This window comes from Bubalus bubalis, chromosome X, assembly GCF_019923935.1.
Source record: "Bubalus bubalis isolate 160015118507 breed Murrah chromosome X, NDDB_SH_1, whole genome shotgun sequence".
Classification (NCBI taxonomy): domain Eukaryota; kingdom Metazoa; phylum Chordata; class Mammalia; order Artiodactyla; family Bovidae; genus Bubalus; species Bubalus bubalis.
In genome coordinates, this window is record NC_059181.1 from 20,697,676 (window position 1) to 20,720,118 (window position 22,443).

Consider the following 22,443-nt stretch of genomic DNA (forward strand, 5'->3'; position numbering starts at 1 on the left):
TATTATTTATTTATTTTTGACTGCATTAGGTTCTTTGTTGCTTTCAATGGGGTTTATTTGCAGCAAGCAGGGGCTGCTCTTCGTTGCATTGTGCGAGCTTCTTGTTGTGGTGGCTTCTCTTGTGGAGAACTGGCTCTAGAGTGCACAGGCTTTAGTGGTTGTGGCACGTGGGCTTAGTTGTTCCACAGAATGTGGGGTTTTCCCAAACCAGGGATCAAACCCATGTCCCCTTGTCCCCTGCACTGGGAGGTGGATTCTTATCCACTGAACCACCAGGGAAGTCCCCACAGTAAGTTTTTTAGACTGCAAATCATCTGCTTGGAGGAAAGCTCCAAGCAGATCCTCTCCTTGGGTTGTAGCACAAGAGTGGTCAAGGAAATGTGCCCTTGGGTTCCCTTAGTTACTTTATTAGTCAGGACATACCAGTCACTCTAATAAGCACCCCTACACTTACTGGTTTGTACCATGACGATTGTACCCTGCGCTCCTGGAATGTCCAGCATGGCTGTCCCCGTAAGGCAGCTTTCCTCCAAGCAGGGACTCAGGAACTTAGACTCCTTCCATCTTGTGGTTCTGCCTTCATCTGGCCTTTTGGAATCTTCTCCATTCAGCTGATGGATGGGGAAAGAGAGTAGAGGATTGCATAGGAGGTTTTATGGGAAGGCCTTGAAGTGGTATGTGTCCATTCCATTGACCAGAACTCAGTCACATGACCAATTTAACTGCAAGAGAAGATGGGAAATAGAGTCTAGCTTTGTGCCCAAGACTGAAATATCAAAGAAATTATCTAATTTTTTGGTTTGCTCCTCTCCCTCACCCTCATGAAACAGTGAACATTTGATGGTGGACACTCCTGTAATTGTTTTTATAACATCATGGCCTAGTATGGTACTTCTCACATGGAAGATTCTTCCTAAAAATTTCTAGAAGTTAACCAGATGGCCCCATGACCACTATCTCGGAGGTGACACAGAAGCAGGACTCCAAAGGATAAGGAGGAGTTTTTCAGGTAGGGGATAGTGGAAAAGGAGTATGTCCTCAATGTTGAGCATGTTGGGTGATGGGACTAACATTAACCTGGATGTTGCCTTTGAGGGGTTTCTGGACCTTCCTAGCAGTCCAGTGGTTAAGACTCTGCTCTTCCACTGCAGAAGGCGTGGGCATGATCCCGGGTCAGGGGACTAAGGTTCCACATGCTGTGCAGCATGGCCAAAAAGAGAGAGAGAAAGAAAAAAGTGGCAACAATTTCTGGTTTAGTAGATCTTGGGGGAGGCCAAGGAATTCTCAGGTGATGCTGATGCTGCATACCTCTGGGCAGCCTCTAGGGTTTAGGAAGATCTCTTCAGCTTTGAGAACCTTTGAGAGGTACCTGTTTGGCTTACCTCAGGTGGTTTGGCTCAGAGAAGCAAATGCAAGCCATGGAATCTGAAGATCCAAATGTTAGTCCTAGATTTGACACATGCTTAGAAGTACTTTGACCTCAGATCTTTGTTTTATTTATCTGAAAATTGGAATAATAATAATAACCACCCCACAGCATTGTCATGAGGCTCAGAGAAGATCTTTATGATCTTTTTTTTTATGATCTCTTAAATGCAATACAGTACAAATATAAGCTGTCACTAATTGACAACAAGGGTCAGAAAAATCTTCTTTAAAAAAAAATCTCCCTCGTCAGAGGCTTTGGGAAATGATTTCACGTTGCTCTCTTTGTGGTGGATTCTCTCTCTCTTGAGCCTCTGTTTTCCTCTACTTTATTGATTGCCATTTGGGGGAAATTACCATACTGCTGAAAATGCTTTTTGAAAAGAGAAAGATGTGTTATTTTTAAGGACTATTGCTGAGTCTTCTTTTTGTTTGTTTTTTTGAGCATTAAGTGGCAGTCATTCAGTCATTCCGGTCAGATCTGTTCCTGGTGTGTAATATCAGCACTCCAGAGCTGTGCTCCCCAGTGTTCTGTCAGTTTATTTATAATGCTGGAGCAGCTCATCAGTGCCATTGTCTCCCTGTGCGAGCTTCCCTGCTTCTGGCTTCTAGCTGTCAGAGGTCCTGTGCTGTGGTCTTATAATGCCTTGCCTGTGGAGCCCTCATACACTGTTCTTTCTTCATACCCACAGATTTTTGGAAAGTGCCTTTGTTGGACGGTTTTGACTGGCTAGGAAATCTTGGTGGAACAAGAGGGGTTAATCTGTCCATGTGTGGCATGGGGAAAAGCAGAGGCTTTCGAGTCAGACATATCTTAGGCTTGTCTAGCCTTCTTTGCATTCCTCGTGGCATCTGGGAGGATACTTGGCCAACAGTTAGCTCTTGGTGTCTTGCTCAGGATTAGGGATGTGAACTCAAAAGATCCAAAGGAATGACCTGAAACTACATGCTTATTACACCTGTTCTTCAACTTGGTTACACCCTGGACTTAGCTGGGGCGATTTAAAAATAATATTTGTGCTGGGTCTCATCCTAGAGACACTGATTGAATTGGTCTGGAGTGGCCTGGGCATCTGGTGATTGTAAGTTGGAGACCGACTGAGTATGTGATCCTGAGGCGTTACTTCATGGTTCTAGGCCTCAAGTTTCCTGTCATGTAAAATGCATACGAGGACATCTCTCCTGTAGCGGTGCTGTGGGAGTTAGAGGTAATACGAGATGCCTTAGCAGTGTGATTTCAAGGGAGCTGGAAAGGCAGAAAAATCTAAGACCCCAACATAGTTGCATCATGCTGCGTCTTTTACTGCCACCATCAGGCCCCATCCTCACACCATCATTCCCCAGTTAATCTGGTGCATCACAACCACCATGAGGGAATAGCTTTTGAATTCATGTAAGCGTATCTGCTGGCCACGGATCTCCTTGGAATCTGTACGTAGGGATCCAGCACAGCTCTCACACCCTGGAAGCAGTGTTTTAAGGTTGAAGAGCCTACAGACCTTGCATTAGGGTTGGTCTCTGCCCCTTTAACATTCTAGATATTGGACCCTAATTGCTGCTTGCATCTTCCCGGCTGTAGCTGGCCTTTCTGCCCAGCTCTGTGAGTGATGAACTTGCTCACCATCCCCGCTCACACACAAGCTATTCCTCCATTATTTAGCTTCAGAGAGGCTAAATTCTTGCTCCAGAGTTTATATTCCCACTCCACACCCTAAAGCCTTCATGGCCCAGGGCCCGTCCCTCTCCTGATGCCTACTCTCATCCCCCAGTTTGAGGCAGGCAGTCTTCCAGCCAACTCTCTGGCATGCAGTTGTGGGTGCTAGGGTCTGTCACATCATTGCTATGTGCTTGCCTGTTTCCCCTGCTCAGCTGAAAGCTCCAGGAGATCAGGGACTATAGCTTCCTCACCTTTCCATCTGCCAGCACCTAGAACTATTTGTATGTATCAGGTGTTCAGGAGGTGCTGAATGAGCGAATGATGGAAGGATCCCTTGTGTACTTACCATGTATCCCATTCAATGGAAAAACCCATTTCTATGAACAAGCTGAAATCTGAAGTCCCATATCCCCTAGCTAGACTTTTAAGTTCTCTGAATGTAGGTGTGAATTCCTATTTATTTGCATTCCTCGTGGCATCTGGGAGGATACTTGGCCAACAATATGAGCACTTGTCTTGCTCAGGATTAGGGATGTGAACTCAAAAGATTCAAAGAAATGACCTGAAACTACATGCTTATTATAGTGCCTCAGAAGAGCAAGGACAAGGGCTAGACTTTGCTGATGAGAGTGGTGGTCTCTGAGGGGAAGTGTGCATACTTCAACAAAATCCATGGGGTCTGAGAAGAAATATTTTTTAAATTGTTTGAAAAAAGTTTATTTATTTGGTTCTGCTGGGTCTTCATGGCTGCACGGGCTTTTCTCTAGTTGCAGCAAGTGAAGGCTACTCTTTAGCTGTGGTACACAGGCTTTTCTTTGTGGTGACTTCTCTTATTATGGAGCACAGGCTCTAGGGCACACGGGCTTCAGTCGCTGCAGCCCACAGGCTCAGTAGTTGTGGCTCCTGGGCTCTAGAGCGTAGGCTCAATACTTGTGGTGCACAGGCGTGGTTACCCCATGGCATGTGAGATCTTCCCAGATCAGGGATCAAACCTGTGTCTCATGCATTGGCAGGCAGATGCTTTACCACTGAGCCACCAGGGAACCCCAAGGAGAAAATTTTAGAACCTCTATGTATCATTCTTTCTACTGAAAAAATAGCTAGGCTGTATTAGTTTTGCTGTATAGATAGCCATGAACCCTTCATTTGATCTATATACCATGTATGAGAGTGGGCAGTGTTACCTTCACTGATTAGTTTTTATTCCATATATTGAAAATAATCTCAAGTCATTTACATATACCTATATATTTATGAATTTTACTATTGGTTCAATCCTCACAAAGTGAGCAAATGATTTAAAAAATTCTTGTAGAGAAACAGGAGTTGAAACTATTATTAATAGTATAAGCACAAAGTGAATGGGAAGAAAATGTCAGAAGTGGCCCTTCTCCCACTCTAGTTATGCCATCTTCGTTGGCCAGATGACAAGATAAAAACAGTGCTGTTCTAACCAGATCTGGGAAGGATATGGTTGCAATATTTTGAAATAGTCAAGATGACTATATGGGATGCTGATTTACATTGACTGTTGTTGTATTAACCTAATCCCATATGGATAATGTGTATTGAAGAATTAACTAAAAGTGTTTGAAGGATTAATTAAGGACTTTGGAAAACATCTTTATTTCATTTTATCTTTCAAAATTTCTATTTCTAAATTTGCTAAAGACAGTCCTGATATGTTAGCCCATTAGTATATCTCTATATAAATTAAAATAGCTATACATATGTTGGGTGTATACACTGAAATGGATTTAGTTGCTAAGAGTGAATGTCCACTGAGTTAGGATGCCATGCAAATGAGAGTGTGGGTTACTCTTGATTGGCCAGTTACCATCATGTCACACTGCTCTCACATGGCTGGCTGACCCCAAGAGCCATCTCAAGAATGTGTGTTATTAGTCACCATGGTAATGGCACAGCTGGGAGGGAATGGGTCATTAAAAATTCATCATCACTATTGAGTTGGAAATTAACTCAGATCACACATACTTTTGAGGTCAAGGTGCCTTTTGCTTATAGAAAAAGGCAGAAATTAAGAAAATGTAATGGATTATTAAAAATATGTGTTGTGGATATTATGAGTGTATGGGGTTGTTTATGTGTTTGGACGTGAACAACAATAAGAAAACCTGAAATTTACTCTGTCAAACATTTTGTTAGTTATTTTAACTTCACAATAACCCTGTAAGGTAGAGGTCATCCTCATTATATGACAAAGAAAGATGAAATCAATGAACTTTAGTGACTTGCCCAAACTCCCACATCTAGTACGTATCGAACAAGGGTGCATATCTAGGTAATTGGCATTAGCTGGTATATTGCATTTTGTTTCCAAAAGGTAAGAATCCATCTGCATTTTGTCAAGTCACCTAATATTTGGAAGGTATCAACAATTTCTAGGCATGAAAGCATGGATAACAGTGGACTCCATGTTGTGAGTGGGAAAGCAAAATGTTCATGCTGAGACCTGGGGCTGGAATTTTTGTATCATCTGTCTGCATTAGGTGGTGAAAAGCAAGCCATTTTTGGTTGAGCTTATTGACATTGTATCATCTGATGTCATTTCTCAAGTGAAAGTTCTGCAGTTTTGTATGAGCAAAAGGTCCCTCCATGGAGCTTTGCCAACAGATTTTCCCAAGGTGTTCTGCAGAGCATCAGATATCAAGCTTAGTACAATAAATGTGTTCTCTTTCTGTTAACAGGACCATTGCCAACTATTTGGTGTGGAGGATGGTTTATTCCAGAATTCCAAACTTAAGCAGGCGCTTTCAGTATAGGTGGCTGGAGTTCTCACGGGTAAGTTTTAAGAAGATTGCAGTGTTACATCACTGGATAACTTTACATGCCAGAACAGTCTGTATATTAACTAATCCAATAAAAATCATCTTTAGGTATTGGGCAGAGGGAGTTTTACAGCTCAAGTTCTACTTTTTTTTTTGGCTTTATTTCTTTTTATTGAGGTAAACCTTATATACAGTAAAGTATATTCAAGCTCTTCTTTGATGAAGGTATATAAAGATATTTAGGGCAATACTTGAGACCATCACATTTTCACCCTCCCCTTCTTACCAATTTATTCCCCTTTCCCCCAGTGTTTTTAAGTGGGTCACTACAATTATAATTTTTTCTTAGTGATATATTTGTAACTATCTTTCGTTTTCAGTATTCTGAATATTCAGAATATGCATGCTATATGTATTAGATGGTAAAGTTTCATCTTTAATTCAGGGGTACTGTTTTGTCTCTAGCTTGATCTTCAGTCTTTTTTTGCCTTTTTTTTTTCTTTTTCATTAGTGTTGGTATTCTTAATTCAATCTAATTTATCCTAATTCTATTAGGCCAACAAGGCCTAAATTTAGTCTCCTCTGAGATGTGGCTCAACTGCCTAAAACACTTTTCTTTCCCCCCTCCTCATCCAGCCCTGTGATCTCTGCTCTTCTCCCACACTTGTTCTCCTCTTTAGCTTACATAAGTGTCACTCAGTTTCAGAGGTTTTTGTCTGAGTGATTCTCTTACCAATACAGACTTAAGGGTTTTGTGGCTCTTTTTTTTTTTTAACATTTTAAGAATTTTGGGACCTTAACAAATATTTTCAGTTAATTTTCTCTTAATTTGTAGTTAAGTAATGGAAAATTTTGTAAGCTCTAATTTCATTTAATAGACATTTTAATTATTAGGGAAAATGGCAGCTAGAGAAGTTCCTAGTGGGTCATTGCTCTTGAGTAGTAGCACAATTATTTTGGATACATTTTGGCCCTTGAAGTCACTAGGGTACTGAACTTGATAGAAAACATCATAAAACAACTATATATATTGAGGTCATATCAAAGGGTTAAGCTGTAAAACTAGTAGATTATATATATGTGTCTGTGTATATTTTTAACTTCTATGGATCCCATAAAAGATGGTACCCAGCTGCTTTCCACCCCCACTGTGAAGAAAATAAGAGAGAGAGGTGTAAGAAGTAGTGTGTGAAAATTTAAGGTTAGGTATGAAGGGATGTTTCTTAAGCATAAAGTGCTAAATATAATACTGAATTGCCAAAGAAAGTTATAGGATCTCTTTATCTAGAAGTTTTTAAAATAGATTCATTCCGTACTCTCCTCAGAGAGTGGTTATGTTATCAGAAAGTAGAGGAAGAATAGATAAATTTCAGTGTTAATCACATTTGCTCTGTACCTACAAGCGGGGTCAATATCATTCACCGGATGCCTCCAGCCACCGTTCTCAGAGCCTCCCCTTGCTCTCTACCTTTACTTTGCATTTTGAGCGCTCCAAACTCCCAACCCACAGGGGCAACTTAAATGATATTAATTTCTTTGTCTTCAACCCTGAACAGTAAGCCTTTGAGCCTTCCAAGTCCTGCTTTGGACCTTCCTTATTTGTTTGTAAATATTTTCTTATAATGGTTTAATTGGGACAGATGAGAAAAACACATCTATTTTTTACTTGGTTACCAGTGTGTTCTGTTATGACACAATGTAAATATACCTCCTGGGTTGTTCATGGTGGGCATATTTTCCTGGTCTGACATGTGAGTGTACTTTCCAGAGCAAGGAAGCCTTTGCTGGGAGTGGGGGAACTTTGATCACCCATTGATTTTAAACCTTTCTTGGTAGAAGTTTAGTTCTCAGAAGGTATTAACTACCATCTGGACACTTGGACAGTATCCTTTCATGTCCCTGCCAACTGCAGAAAAACTATGCTATTGTCTACATCCTTTGTTCAGTGGGAAAATTGGAAGGAAAGGAGGGATACATTATTATCCTCTCTTAAAATATTTTCTCTTGGTTTTATATATAATGAGACAAGCAGAATATTTTTCTTCATTCGATTTTACCTTTGGTTTACTATCTGACACATGTATATGGGTTGCGGGATGCAGTGCTTTGTAGACTGTGTCCTTCAGGTTGTTTGAACATTTTTTCAGCCATTGGTTTTATCCAAGTGAAGCTCATTCTGGTTCGATTATCTCCCACAGGTAATCCAGGGGACCACAACTTTGTTGCCTCAGTGGGACAAATGTGTGAACTTCATTGAAAGTACCCTCCCTTATGTCGTTGGAAAAATGTTTGTGGATGTACACTTCCAGGAAGACAAGAAGGAAATGGTAAGTGCTGCCCCCCACCGCCCCCAGCTGATGAAAACAATGGCAGTTAACCAGATCCGAGATAGATAATATGGTCAGCAGGCCAGTATCAGCCTTCTAGCTCTTAAAGTGATGAATCTAGATAACAGTTTTGCTTCAAAGAGGAATTCTTGCAGTACCATATTAATTCAAAACTCAAATGTAGAATGTTATCATGAAAATTTATTTATGTTTTTAATTTTAAATTTATTTATTTTAATTAGAGGCTAATTACTTTACAATATTGTATTGGTTTTGCCATACATCAACATGAATCTGCCATGGGTGTACCCATCTTCACGTGTTCCCAATCCTGAACCCCCCTCCCACCTCCCTCCCCATACCATCCCTCTGGGTCATCCCAGTGCACCAGCCCCAAGCTTCCTGTAGCCTGCATTGAACCTGGACTGGCGATTCGTTTCTTATATGATATTATACATGTTTCAATGCCATCATGAAAATTTAGAAATGAGAAAACAGCATGAAATCATGCCATTTAGAGTCAGAATTTCTCCTGTAGAAATTAAATGTGTTCAGTCAATGCTTAGGAAAAAGAGGGCCTGGATAATTTTGGGATTAGATATTTGAACCATTGTAATTACAAAAGATAGAGATATTCCAGACAAATTTCTTTGTTTTAAAGATTAGGAAGCTGGAGACCCAGTGATGAAATGATTTGTAATATGTTTAACAACTTTCCTTTTTTGCCAGTTATACTTAGGTATTTTCTTCAAAATAAACAACTTAAAAAATTGAAGTATAGTTGATTTACAGTGTTGTGTTAGTTTCTGGTTTACAGCAAAATGACTTAGTTATGTTTGTAATAGTTATGTATATACTATAATGTAACAATTAGCAATGTCAAGCATCTTTTCATGTGTCTATTGGCCATCTGTGGAGAAACGCATATTTAGGTCTTCTGCCCATTGTTTGATTGGGTTGATAAGAAACAATTTTAAAAAATTTATTTGTTTTTAATTGAAGGATAATTGCTTTACAGTATTGCATTGGTTTCTACCAAACATCAACATGAATCAGCCATAGGTTTACCCATGTCCTCTCCCACTTGAACATCCCTCCCCAACGCCCCCCAAACAAACAATTTTTATTGAAGTAATAGTTGCTTTACAAAGTTGTGTTAGTTTCAGATATACAGCCATGTGATTGTTATACATACATATATATCTATTCTTTTTCAGATTCTTTTCCATCATATGTTATTATAAGATACTGAGTATAATTCCCTGTGCTATATAGTAAGACCTTGTTGTTTATCTATTTTATATATATAGTAGTATGTATTTGTTAACATTTATCCCTCCCCTCTAACCCCCTTTGGTAAATATAAGTTTGTTTTCTATGTCTGTGAGTCTATTTCTGTTTTATAAATAAGTTCATTTGTATCATTTTTTTTAAGATTCCACATTTAAGTGATATTGTATGGTATCTTTTTTTCTCTGTCTGACTTACTTCACTTAGTATGATAATCTCTAGGTCCGTCCATGTTGCTGCAAATGGAATTATTTCATTCTTTTTTATGCTTGAGTAATGTTCCATTGCGTGTGCTTGTGTTTGTGTGTGTGTGTAATATGTATATATATTGCACCTTCTTTATCCATTCATCTGTTGATGGACACTAAGGTTGCTTCCATTCTTGGCTATTGTAAATAGTGCTGCTGTGAACAATGGGGTGCTTGCTTTTTTTTTGAATTAGAGTTTTCTTTGGATAAATGCCCAGGAATAGGATTGCTGGATCATATGATAGTTCTACTTTAGTTTTTTAAGAAACCTCCCTAATGTTTTCCATAGTGGCTGTACTATTTTTTTCCATTCCCACCAACAGTGTAAGAGGGCTCTCTTTTCTTCACACTCTCTCATGTTTAGCAACTACTGCTGCTGCTGCTAAGTCGCTTCAGTCGTGTCCAACTCTTTGCGACCCCATAGACGGCAGCCCACCAGGCTCCCCCGTCCCTGGGATTCTCCAGGCAAGAACACTGGAGTGGGTTGCCATTTCCTTCTCCGGTGAATGAAAGTGAAAAGTGAAAGTGAAGTCGCTCAGTCGTGTCGGACTCTTAGCGACCCCATGGACTGCAGCCCACCAGGCTCCTCCATCCATGGGATTTTCCAGGCAAGAGTACTGGAGTGGGGTGCCATTGCCTTCTCCGAAGCAACTACTAAGTGGCTTAGAAATAGAAATACAATGCAGGGACTCACCCCCACCCCCACCCCGCCTTTCCTTTCACTATCCTCTAAAAACTAAAGAGATGTGACATTTGTTTCACAGAAAACACTGTCAGGTTTTTTTCATAAGCTTAAAAAGAAATGTTTTTATTTTGTAAATTTCTAAACATATATGGAAAGAACATTGTAATCAACTTCCATGTACCCATGATCTGTGCCTATTTGTTGTAGTAGCGTTAATGACCCAGCCAGATGAATCCATTAATAAAGGCTGAGGTTTAATTTCACTCATTTACTGAACAAATATTTGTTGAATATCTGTTATATAACAGACATTGTTATAGGCACTTTTTGAGGCAGCAGAGAACAAAGATCCCTGACCTCACTGAGATGACAAAAAAAAAATCAGTATAGTTGTATACATTATGATAAAGACTCTGGAAAAGAAAAGAATGAGATCAGGGTAAGGATAAATCAGGAGTGCTGGAAGGTGTGAGTGTGTGGGGAGGGTTGTAGGATTAAATGAGATGGTCAAAGAAAGCCTCACTGTGAAGATGACATTTGGTAAAGATTTGAAGGAGGTGAGAGAATCAGATACGGCAGTTATCTGGAGGAAGAGTATTCTAAGCAGATGAAACAGTAGTGCAAAATCCCTGAGGCAGGGATGTGCCTGGAGTGCTCCAGGAAGAGCAGGGAGGTCCCTGTGGCTGGAGCAGGGCGAGTAGGGGTGAGAGAAGCAGACGCTGAGGTCAGAGCAACAGCAGGGCTGGCATTTTAGAAGACTTGCAGGACATTGTAAGAGTGTTGGCTTTGATGCTGAGTGGAGTGGGGAGCTATTGCAGGCTTTTTGCAGAGGCCTGATGCGACTTGGCTTACTCTGGCCGCTGTGCTGTGAAGAGATTGTAGCAGGTCAAGAATAGAAGCAGGGAGGCCAATTAGGAGACTATTGGAGGGACCAGGCCAGAGGTGATGGTGGCTTGGACCAGGTGGTAGCAGTGGAAGTTGTGAGAAGGCATGGTATTCTGAATACGTTCTGAAGGATAGAACCAACACAGTTTGCTGACAGATTTTTTGAGGGATCTGAGAGCCAGAGCTCTGAGTTTGATTAAGTGGAAATTAACTGTTAACTGAGTTGCTGTTAACTGAGAAGAGGAGTGCTGTGGGGGAGGATCAAGTTTAGAAGGGAAGATCAGGGGTTCAGTTTGGGCCCCGTTGAATTTGAGATGTTATCAGACTTCCCGGTGGAGATGTCAAAGAGGCAATAGGGGAAGTACAGTGGAGTTTAAGACAGAGGTTGAGGTGGAAGATTGGAGGAGAGGGAAGGTATGAAATCATTGTCCAGGGGAGTGGAGCACTGAGTAAACTGAGGAAATGTAGTATGGGTGCCTGGAGGCAGTAATGGTTTGGGTGAGGTTGGAGGTCATGAATTTTATTTTTATGTTTCCTCATGCCACACGGCTTGTGGGATCTTTTTTCCCTAAACAGGGATCGAACCTGGGTCCTTGGCAGTGAAAATGCAGAGTACTAACCACTGGACCACCAGAGAATTCCCTACTGCTACTGCTAAGTCGCTTCAGTTGTGTTCTACTCTGTGCGACCCCAGAGACGGCTGCCCACCAGGCTTCCACATCCCTGGGATTCTCCAGGCAAGACTGGAGTGGGTTGCCATTTCCTTCTCCAATGCATGAAAGTGAAAAGTGAAAGTGAAGTTGCTCAGTCGTGTCCGACTCTTAGTGACCCCATGGACTGCAGCCCACCAGGCTCCCCCGCCCATGGGATTTTCCAGGCAAGAGTACTGGAGTGGGTTGCCATTGCCTTCTCCAAGAGAATTCCCTGGAGGTCATGAATTTTATTAAGTCTACTCATTTTGGCTGTATGTTTTCCATCGTTTCAGCTGTATTGGAGGAGAAGGTCCATTTTGAATTAGAAATTGAAATTTAGCTAGGGTTTTTTTTTTTTTTTTGGTGTGCATTCTCTTTATGAAGAATTATATTTTACAAATGGCATGAAGCAGAGTGTCTAGGAATGATTAACTAGGTAGGGGAGGAAAAATAACATTTTCTCTACTCTTCTAGGTTCTTGGCTGAGAACCTCCTGTAATACAAGATTAATAGGAGAAAAACTAACAAGTTTAATAACATGTGTATTTCCTATACTCAGGACAACTGAGTAACTTCCAGAAATGGCTGAAGCTACCACCTTAAATTCCAAGTCAAGCTAAAGATGAAATAAGATGTTGAGCAAAGGGAGAAGCCAGTTATAGGTTACCAGACAAAATGCAGTATTTAAGGATGGTTGTTACACAGATTTAAGTCCTTACCTTCTCCAATGGTAAGAGTTTCTAGAGATTTAGTCACTCTCCTCCTCTTGGTTCACAAAGGGAGACCCCTTTACAATGGAGATTATCCTTATAAAGGTTAACTTCTCTCACAAAAGTGTGACTTCCCTGCTTTCAGGAAAATTCCTGTGTCTGCAGCCTCTCAAAAAATAATCAGCCCCAAATAATCAATATGCCAAAGGGACATATTTTCTCTCTGTATGCTCAGTCATGTCCAACTCTTTGCAACCCCACGGACTGTAGCCTGCCAGGCTCCTCTGTCTATAGAATTTTCCAGGCAAGAATACTGGAGTGGTTTGCCATTTCCTTTTCCAGGGGATCTTCCCGACCCAGGGGTCAAACCCATGTCTTCTGCATTGGCAGGCGTCACCTGGGAAGCATTTTTGGGATGGTATATTTTGCTCTCCCTCACTAATAACAATCCGTTATAGTCAATCAGATTTGAGTATGTAAGCACCTTGAATGCAAGTGATCATTAAACACTGGATTTAAAGGCAAAGAAAGTTAAAACTCTGTGAAGTCATGATAATTCAACTAGTTGGTATTACGTGTCAATGTATATTACAACTATGTATTATGTGCTGAAGTTTGCTTTGGAATGTCATATATCTAAGTACATTTACTTAGGGTTTTTTTTCCTGTCTTTTGATACTTGGGAGAATTTAATGCCAAGTTTGAGACTTTATATTTGAACCTGAAAGTACTCTTCTTGCAAATAATTCCACTGAAGAATTAATGTCATTTCAAAATATTCAAAATTCCCATTGTGTTTTCTTTCACTCCTTGGTCAGAGTAAATGGATTGAGAATTTATCAGATAATCACAGTGGAAACATTATAAGCCCTGGAAAGGATATAAAAACAATTAAGGGATAGTGGAGGTGTTTTTATGTAACAGGATTTTTTTTGGCAGTAGAAGAATTTTAAGTAATATGAAAAGTATGTGGATTAATTTGTTTTTCTCAGTTTTGGTGTGAAAGTCCCTTTTTCTTGTCAGCATGTGACATGTTAAAATAAAGTTGATTTTGGCACTCCCCCCGACGTTGTGGTGTACGCGGGATGAGGAGGTAGTGTGATAGTTACACAGATACTCATCTATTTTATATAAAATTATTTGCTGCTCTTAAGCAGAAGCTATTTGCTTCAGGGAATATTTAAGTTGGGAACTTATAAGAGAAATATCTGGCTTTTTATAGCCATGTTGCAGGGCTGTCATCCAAGAACCACCTGGAACCATTGATTTACTTGAAAAACATTCTTTATTATTAGCTACAATGCAAAGAGAAAACCAGAAAGATCCCCATTGGGACAAATTCCAGAGACACTAACTCAGAGGGAGGGCTGCCATTGTTTTTTTTTTCCTCAAAAACAATTGTTAAGCAAATGAATGCAGTCAGAAGGTTAAACTTCAGGTGCTTCTCAAACTTTAATGTGTACCAGAGTCACTGGAGGATCTTGTGGGGTAAATGCAAAATCTCACTGCATTTTAACTGGGGCTGGGGTAGGATCCAGGAATTTGCATAACCAGCTCCCCAGTGATGTCCATGCTGCTGGTCCTGGACCACACTTAGAGTAGCAAGGCCTTTGCATTATTTATTTGTCTGCAAACAGCACCAAAAAGCAGCCCTGGTGATTCATGCGAGCAGGGCAGGCATTTGACTCAGGACAGCAGTACATTGGTTCCTAAAGCCTGTTATCTTAGTGCAAGTAACCGCTTTGATTTCAGATTATAGAAAATTTCATTGGTTTAAATTGGTTTAAATAGACTGTGCCAAACCCTGTGTGCGGGCCTCCAGGCTACTTTTTAGTTCTGCTTTTGTGGTGGTGGTGGTGGTTTTCCTCTGAGCTGTTTTAGTTTTTATTTGAAAACTGGTACCTGGGTTTCTCTAAGAGACTGTGCTTCTCAGTATCTCTGTCTCTCCAGCCTCTTAATGGTGGATTGGCCCAATTGCCACTGGTTGGCACACTTTGTTCTAGAGAGGATGAGAGGAGTAGTTCACTTTGAGGTTTCCTTTGTAGACGAGAAAGCATCCTTTTCCCCTCCCCAACCTACCTCTCTTCCTTTTAACTGGGGAGAACACACAATTTTATGTTACTCTTTCCTTGTGATTTCCCATATACATGTGCACACAGCCACACACATATAGCTCATATTCATTCACTCACACCTAACTACGGGAGTTTTCAAAATTTAATTAGAAAGGGGAAGGATGGGATGTAGAAAAAGGAGAATCTTTCACAGAAAGCCTCTTAAAGAGGCCACATGGAACAATCAGATACTATCTGAAAGAGCCTTCCAGATAGTGAGACAGGGCCTTAATCCATGTGGGACTGGCTGCAAATGTGACTTAGACCACAGGGACAGGCCAGTGGAGTGAGAGTAGGGAGTTGTGGAACTCTGGACAGCGGCTGACTTTGTTACCTAAAGTAGCACTATCCAGTGGAACTTGCTATGAGCCACGGATGTAATTTTGTGTTTTCTACTGAAAGTGAAAGTGAAGTCGTTGCCGACTCTTTGGGACCCCATGGCCTGTAGCCTACCAGGCTTCTTGGTCCCTGGGATTTTCCAGGCAAGAATACTGGAGTGGGTTACCATTTCCTTCTCCAGATCTTCCTGACCCAGGGGTTGAACCTGGGTCTCCCGCATTGTAGGCAGACGCTTTACTGTCTGAGCCACCAGGGAAAAAGTAAAAGGAAACTGGTGAAATGAATTTTGATACTATATTTTGTTTAATCAAACATATCCAAAATATTATCATTTCAACAAGTCGTTAATAGAAAATTATTGATACAGTAGTTTTTATGCTTTATTTTATATTAAGTCTTTGAAACTGCATGCATGTTTCATATTTATAGCACATCTCAATTTGGACTATCCCTGTTTCAAGTGTTCACTTGCTGTATGTGGCTACCACATTGGACAGTCCTTGTCTGAAGAATTGAAGAGGGATACTTTGAGATCAGCATGGCAGGGCTCAGTCCCTGGGTGAGTGGGTGCTAGTAGCCAGGACTGGGAAGGTAGAGTCGTCAGTGTCTGACCAACTGGGTTTCTCAGAGGGCTCTAATATGAGAGGGGAAGGACTCAAGTAGTCCCCACAAGGGATTCATGTCTGGGAACAGGGATGGGAGTTGAAGTCAGGCTGCTACTTGCTGAGGCTGTTTCAGGTTCTCTGGGATACCAGCAAACAATCAACAAATTCCAAATTCTGCTCTGAAGTAAGCACCTTGGAGGCTTGGTTCTCATTGGCTCATGGACTGGGTGGTGTGGAGTCTGCAAGTTAAAGGTGTTCAGTGCCTGAAAGTTGCAAAAGACTCGGTCAAGGCAAAAGTCAGGAGTTCCAAGTTCAAATCCCCTCAGAGCTAGTGAGGAACATTAAATAACGTACAGAACTAAAGCTGGCTGAGTGTCAGCAAAGGCTGGGGCAAGCGCAGTGAGGAGTGCCAATTGCCCCTGGGGAATCTGAGACCCAGTACTGGTGATCTGGAATGGCTGTGATAGTCAGGATTCACTTCGGGCTCTTTTCATGCAGGATGCCTGCTGACGGTTGCTCAGCTTCTGGTTTTTTGAGAGAAGTCAGAAATATGGAGTTTTATGTGAAATATCCCACATTTTAAATCTTGGCAGTACTTTGGAGGCCAAACTTAATCTGTCCTTGGGATACCATTTTGTGCCTTGTACACTAACATTTTTTCTCCAGTTTTCAGAACCCAAAGTCATGACCTTGTCTGTCAGAGAACTTCTTTAATTTTTTCATGTTATTTAGAAGGAGATCATGCATAATTTAAAAATACAGCATATTAGCTGAACATTTAACGAGTTGCTTTTGTAAAAAGTTATATGCAGAGTATGAAAGTGGAACTCTCTCAGATCTTGTCACTGTCAATAGAGATGATGCTCCTGTCTTACCGTGACAAACCCTGATCTGTAGGCTCATGACCTGAGTGACAGGAGAGAAGATTTAGAGGTATGTGTTTATGTGGGAGGGTGGTCTAAAGTTGTTTGTCTTCCATTTTTTATTATTAATGATAATTTATTTCTATAATGTATGTGTAAATGCCCCAGATAGATACCCAAGTCCATGGCAGGCACACAAAGATCCCAGAGATGGCTATATAATGTTTTAAAAATCTGGTAATGATAAGAAAGTAGCTAACTTTTACTGAGATGTAGTTGGATGTCTGGTATGTGTTCTAAGAGCTTTTGGTGTGTGAACTCATTTAGACCTCACAATAGTCCTATAATTGCTTTTACTGTCCTCATTTCCCAGATTAGGACACTGAAGCTCAGAATTTAAGTGAATTCCCCAAAATCATATAGCCTGAAAATGGTTAGGTGGAATTCAAGTTCAAACCATCTAGCTTGAAGTGGGTGTTCTATTCCCTTGCTTCTCTCTGAAAAACACTTGAATCTTCACCATTTTAATGACTGGAATGAGGAGACCTGTCATAATGAAGAGACTTCTTAGTGGCTTGTCCTGTAATTCATTCACTCTTTGTTGCTGTTCAGTCATTCAGTCGTGTCCTACTCTTTGCGACCCCATGGACCGCAGCACGCCAGGCCTCCCTGTCCATCATCAACTCCCGGAGTTTACTCAAACTCATGTCCATTGAGTCAGTGATGCCATCGAACCATCTCATCCTCTGTCATCCCCTTCTCCTTCCTTCAATCTTTCCCAGCATCAGGATCTTTTCTAAATGAGTCAGCTCTTCGCATCAGGTGGCTAAAGTATTAGAGCTTCAGCTTCAGCATTAGTTCTTGCAATGAATATTCAGGATTGATTTCCTTTAGGATTTACTCTTATCAGGAAATTATTTATTCATATATTAAGATCTTATACAAATAAAAGGGATGTAATTCCTATTTCTTAGCATTTTAGAAGTGGGAATCAGTTGAAGTAGATTTTGCTTCTAGTATTTCCATATTTTAAAGACAAAGAGTGTGAAAGCGCTATCAATTCAAATCTAACCAGTTGACATTGCATTTTTTCACATTCATATAATTTTCAGAAGAAAGAGGGACACAGTAAGAAACAAGCTGATTATCAGAGATTTCATCTAAGAGCAACATTTGAGGTATATCTTTGGCTCAGTGCCCATACTGAGCTCAATTTCTGGGATTTTCTACATATATCATTCTGAGGAGTGATCCCTGATGTTTGGAATGATGACCTAAGGCTCTGTAAGATTTCTCATCAAAACAATCTTTAAAATGTTTACCATTTTTTTTTTGGTTACGAAGCAGAAATATAAATATATACCTCAAAGAACAATTTTCTATCATGTTGCTGCAAAGGAAAAAAATAGATCTTTCTACTTTGTGCTTTAAACTGTAGTTTCTAAAGGATTCAAGGAAATTGGAGCTTTCATTTGAACATTTTGGCTGAACTAAGTTATTAAACTACCTAATTTTATTTCATTATAGACACTGTGTCCCCAAATTACTTTATTCATGTAACTCAGCTCTGCCAATTGGCATTTTATTGCTGTTTTCTCAAATTTTCTGTTTTTGTTATAGGGTAAACCCCATTAAAGAAAATTATTCGGATACTTGTTAAAATTTTACAGAGGATTTTACTCAGGACTATTGCAAAGGGTGTCAAGATTTTCAAAGTAAGAGAGAGAAATATCAGGCTCAACTCTGACTATAGCCGAGACAGCTGGGAATTTATGGCCAAAGAGCAGGTTGAAGGAGTCAGTGAATGGAAAATTACTAAGAGGAAATATTCAAAGGTCAAGGGACTTTTTTTCTCCTTCTGTTTTTTAGTTGTGCCATGTGTCATGTGGGATCTTAGTTCCCTGACCAGGGATTGAACCCATGTTCCCTGCCGTGGAAGTGTGGTGTCCTAACCATTGGACTGCCAGGGAAGTCCTGGTCAGGGGACTTTTGCTGAAGGCAGGCCAGGGTGCTCAGATATCAAGAGTGGAGGGGATTCTCTCTCAACTGGCTTATCAGGATTCTTGGTAAAACTGGGCTGTGCAGGCCAGGCAAGGACAGGATGGAACCACCATTGAGACCTAGTCAAGAAGAGGGTGTAGAGGAACCTGGCTGAAATTTGGTCAAGGAGAGAGACTTTGTCAACAGTGAAATAAAAGATAAAGTCTCTTCTCGTACATTGATAGTCTGTATGCAGAAGGCTAATTTAGTTAAAGAGGAACAAATCTTTTATTATACTTTCGATAGAGACTATATTAGATGACTGATTAAAACTTTACTTACTGTGTCCAACAATTCACTGATTCCTCCTGTATTCTAGTAGCTTATTCCTTTTTCTCTTTAAGGTAAGGACATCATTCACGTCCCCAAGTAATGCCATAGATGACCTACAGTATCTTCCAATTTTCTGAGTGCTCTGCATGAGCAATTCTGGTAGTAATTCTTCACCCAAGAACAGGTTTCTCCTCCCTCCCCATACTGCTGCAGCTGGTCCTGAAGACTTAAGTACCCACATGGGTCCAATAGCAGTGGTAGAGTTTGAACTTGCAACCTCCATACACTAGGAGTTCACCTCATTAGTTAGCCAATATAATTGAATTGATGAACTGCTATTAATATTCAAGTTCTTTAATTCCCCTGCTCACTGTTTTTCTCAGTGGTTGAGTAAATGAGATGTAACTCTAACGTTAGTGGCAGAAGTCACATGAAAGTCAGTGTCATGCACTATAGCAATGCCCTTATACTGAGGGATTCTTCATTCCTTACAGGTGCTGCTCCTCAAAAGAGCTGGTCTCAGTATAGCCACTGTACTGATAGAGATCAAGCTCCCTTCAACACAGCTCATGCAAAAAAAGGATATTCTATCTGGCTATCAAGTGTCCCTGTTTCTGTTTGCCTAGTCAATGGTATCAGCTATAATATCGGCCAGTTTCTCTGGGTCTTTGCAGAATTAAGTTTTGCAGTTTCTCTGGGTCTGTCTGAATTAAGGCAAACCAAAGTGATTTGAGTTTAAAGGACTTCTAAATACAGTTACAAAACATTGACCTTATAAAGAAGTTACATCTGATTTTCTGAAAACTGGCATATATATAAATCTCATAGCCCACTTCTACTCTTATCATTTTGGGCAAATTAACCTCTTCGTTTCTCTGTTTTCCTGTTTATGAATGGTACCCAAGTTTTGCTGCTATAGCGGTGCTCTGTAACACTCAACCACCAAACTTCAGTGGCCTACTGTTGATGCATCTGGAGTTAGCTGGTGGTCCCCCAGGCAGCTCTGCTTATTTTGGCGTGGTTTGTCCAATGTCTGGGGGCCAGCTGGTTGAGGCTGGCTTCAGCAGAGGCGATCAGGATGACTTGGTTCTACTCCAAGTGTTTTCCTTCCGTCACCCAGCCAGCCTGGGCATGCTCTCCTAGTGATGGCAGAGGTGCAAGTGAGCAGGCAGAGACCATGAGGCTTCCTGAGGCCCAGGTTCAGGACTGGCAATGTGTCCTGTCTGCATTCTGTTCACCAAAGCCAGCCACAAGGCCAGTCTAGTTTGGCAGAATGGGGTGATAGAATGCATTTTTGGTGAAAGGTCCCATAGCAAAGGGCATGGATAGAGGCCTGGAGGTATAGAGTTAAAGCCATCGTTGTAGTGAATCAAACATAGGGATACAAACAGTACCTAGCTTGCTGGTTTGTGATGAGGATTGAGTGAGATAATCCACATAGAAAGTTTAGCACGATGCCTAATGCATAGCGAGTGCCCAGTGAATTACTGTGTGTCATGCCTAAGGTTAATCATGAAGAGCAAATGCATGCCATCGAAGAACCATGGCAACCCTCCTGCACTGACAGCTCTTCTTCCGAATTTCTCTTCAACAGAGTGAGTGTGAGTGAGGTACCTGGGGCTTTTGCTCTACCTAGTTCTGCATACATGCCCGCTGTAGTAGCTTTCAGTTGGGTTAAAGATCCTTTTAAGGCCTGTGCCCTGGCCACATTCCAGAACCTGCCCTACCATTTAATGCTAAATCTGGCTCCTAGGAGAGTCTCATGCAACTACTCAAGGAGCCAAATGTAATTTCTATAGCAGATCCAGGTTTCACAACTCTCTGCAGGCTAAATCTTATTACAACAAATGTCATCACACCCCAATCATGACAACTCTTTTTAAGCAAGCTTTGGTAAAATGACATCCAGCAAAACAAGTAATTTAGAAGGCTCATTGGGAATTCTTTGGAAATAAGTGTGGACACTGCTCTTGCCCTTGTCCTCGAGTGTGCTGCCACGGTAATGACACATTTGGCCCACCCTGCTTGTTTGTTGATTCTGTCTCTGGATAGCATTGGACACTATTGTCTTTGCCACTTATGATTGGCCACAGTCTCATCAAGCTGATCAGACCTGTGGGCTGCAAAGACCCTGTACTAGAAATTCATTCACTCAAAGAAAGCACTTAGGCCTTCCAACAGAGCTGGGTTTTGGAAGTGACCTGGCAGAATTCCTTGCTGGAGGAAGTTTACCCACAGCCAAAGGCTAGACCGTTGTGAGACTGATTGACTTATAAATATTACTCTGGTTTCTGATCTGTTCTCTCAAAGAGTAGGAAAATGGAAAACAGGAAAAGATGAGTTAGAAAATTAGAACACAATCTATTTATAGTCAGTAAATGTGATCCTAGCCTTATGCTTTTTGATAAGAGAACATGCTAAACTATTGCACCACCAGACTAACATGCTTTATAGTATATCTGGGGCCTAAATAATTTGATATTTTTTTCTTTCACTAACGTTTTGAATAGCTCTGCCAAGTTTGTTAATCCTGACAAACTGATATGATTTGTTTTATTAGCTTGCTTGGCTGCCAGAAACTGAGCGTCTTCTATCTAGCCTCAGTTTTTTTGCTTTACCGCTTCTTGCTTAATACAGGTCCCTTCTTTACTTCTTAGTTCAATGCCATTATTGTATTTTTATCAGGAGCCAATTCAAAGTTGTTTTCATAAATATAGTATAAATAATGAGTCAGTGGATAGTTAATGTTTATTAGTGCATTGATTTATTTAATGTCTGTGTTTCTTTCTAGTGAAGTGATGGTTGTCAGAAAGAAACATTTTAGGAACTTCCCTTACATTACAGCCTATTTTTTCTGTGTTAACCACATGAATTATTGATAATAATTTTTGTTCTTTGCATTCACTAGTCAAGTGGTTACAACTTAAGGAACCATGTCCTGCTCTACACCAATGGGGAAACTGGAGACTTTTTAATCTTATGTTTTATTAAGATATTACTTATAATTTCTGAATATATGAAAAATGAAAATCTCAACATTATGCTTTTGTTTTAAGAATTTCATTGAAATTACATTATTTTAGGATTAATGAATACAGTCAACTTTGAAGATTCTTTTCTTCTTTAAGAACTCTATCAGCCTATAGCTGTTTGTATCAGATATATAATATATATGTATGTAAATATATATATATATAAAACCATTCTTAGCCATCTGTTCTATACCACATTGGCACCATCAACCTCAGAATGGACTGGACTAACTGAGTCATTTGAGTCCCACTAAAGTTTATATTTGAAATAACTGCTGGAATAACTGTTACACATTAGTGTGTATAAAAGATATTTGATTAAATTTCACTTCTTTGCTGGGTACCCACTGGAGGTTTTAAAAACGTAAATCAACTTCTATTTATTGAACATCTGCTTTATGTATCTTATGAGATGTGAAATTATATCGTGAGAAATCATATCATGTAAGATGTGAAATCATAAAACTAA

The 22,443-nt window shown here is 40.4% G+C and overlaps 1 protein-coding gene across 5 annotated transcripts in view; it reads left to right on the top strand.

Annotated features, from left to right (window-relative positions):
- Positions 1-22,443, top strand: part of PHEX (phosphate regulating endopeptidase homolog X-linked) — a 227,349-nt gene that overhangs the window by 83,102 nt on the left and 121,804 nt on the right. For all 5 annotated transcript variants that reach the window (XM_044937419.1, XM_044937416.2, XM_044937415.2 and 2 more), the window contains 2 exons: positions 5,791-5,884; positions 8,070-8,198. In XM_044937419.1, the coding sequence (XP_044793354.1) occupies positions 5,791-5,884; positions 8,070-8,198 (223 nt within the window). The remainder of the gene's footprint in view (positions 1-5,790; positions 5,885-8,069; positions 8,199-22,443) is intronic.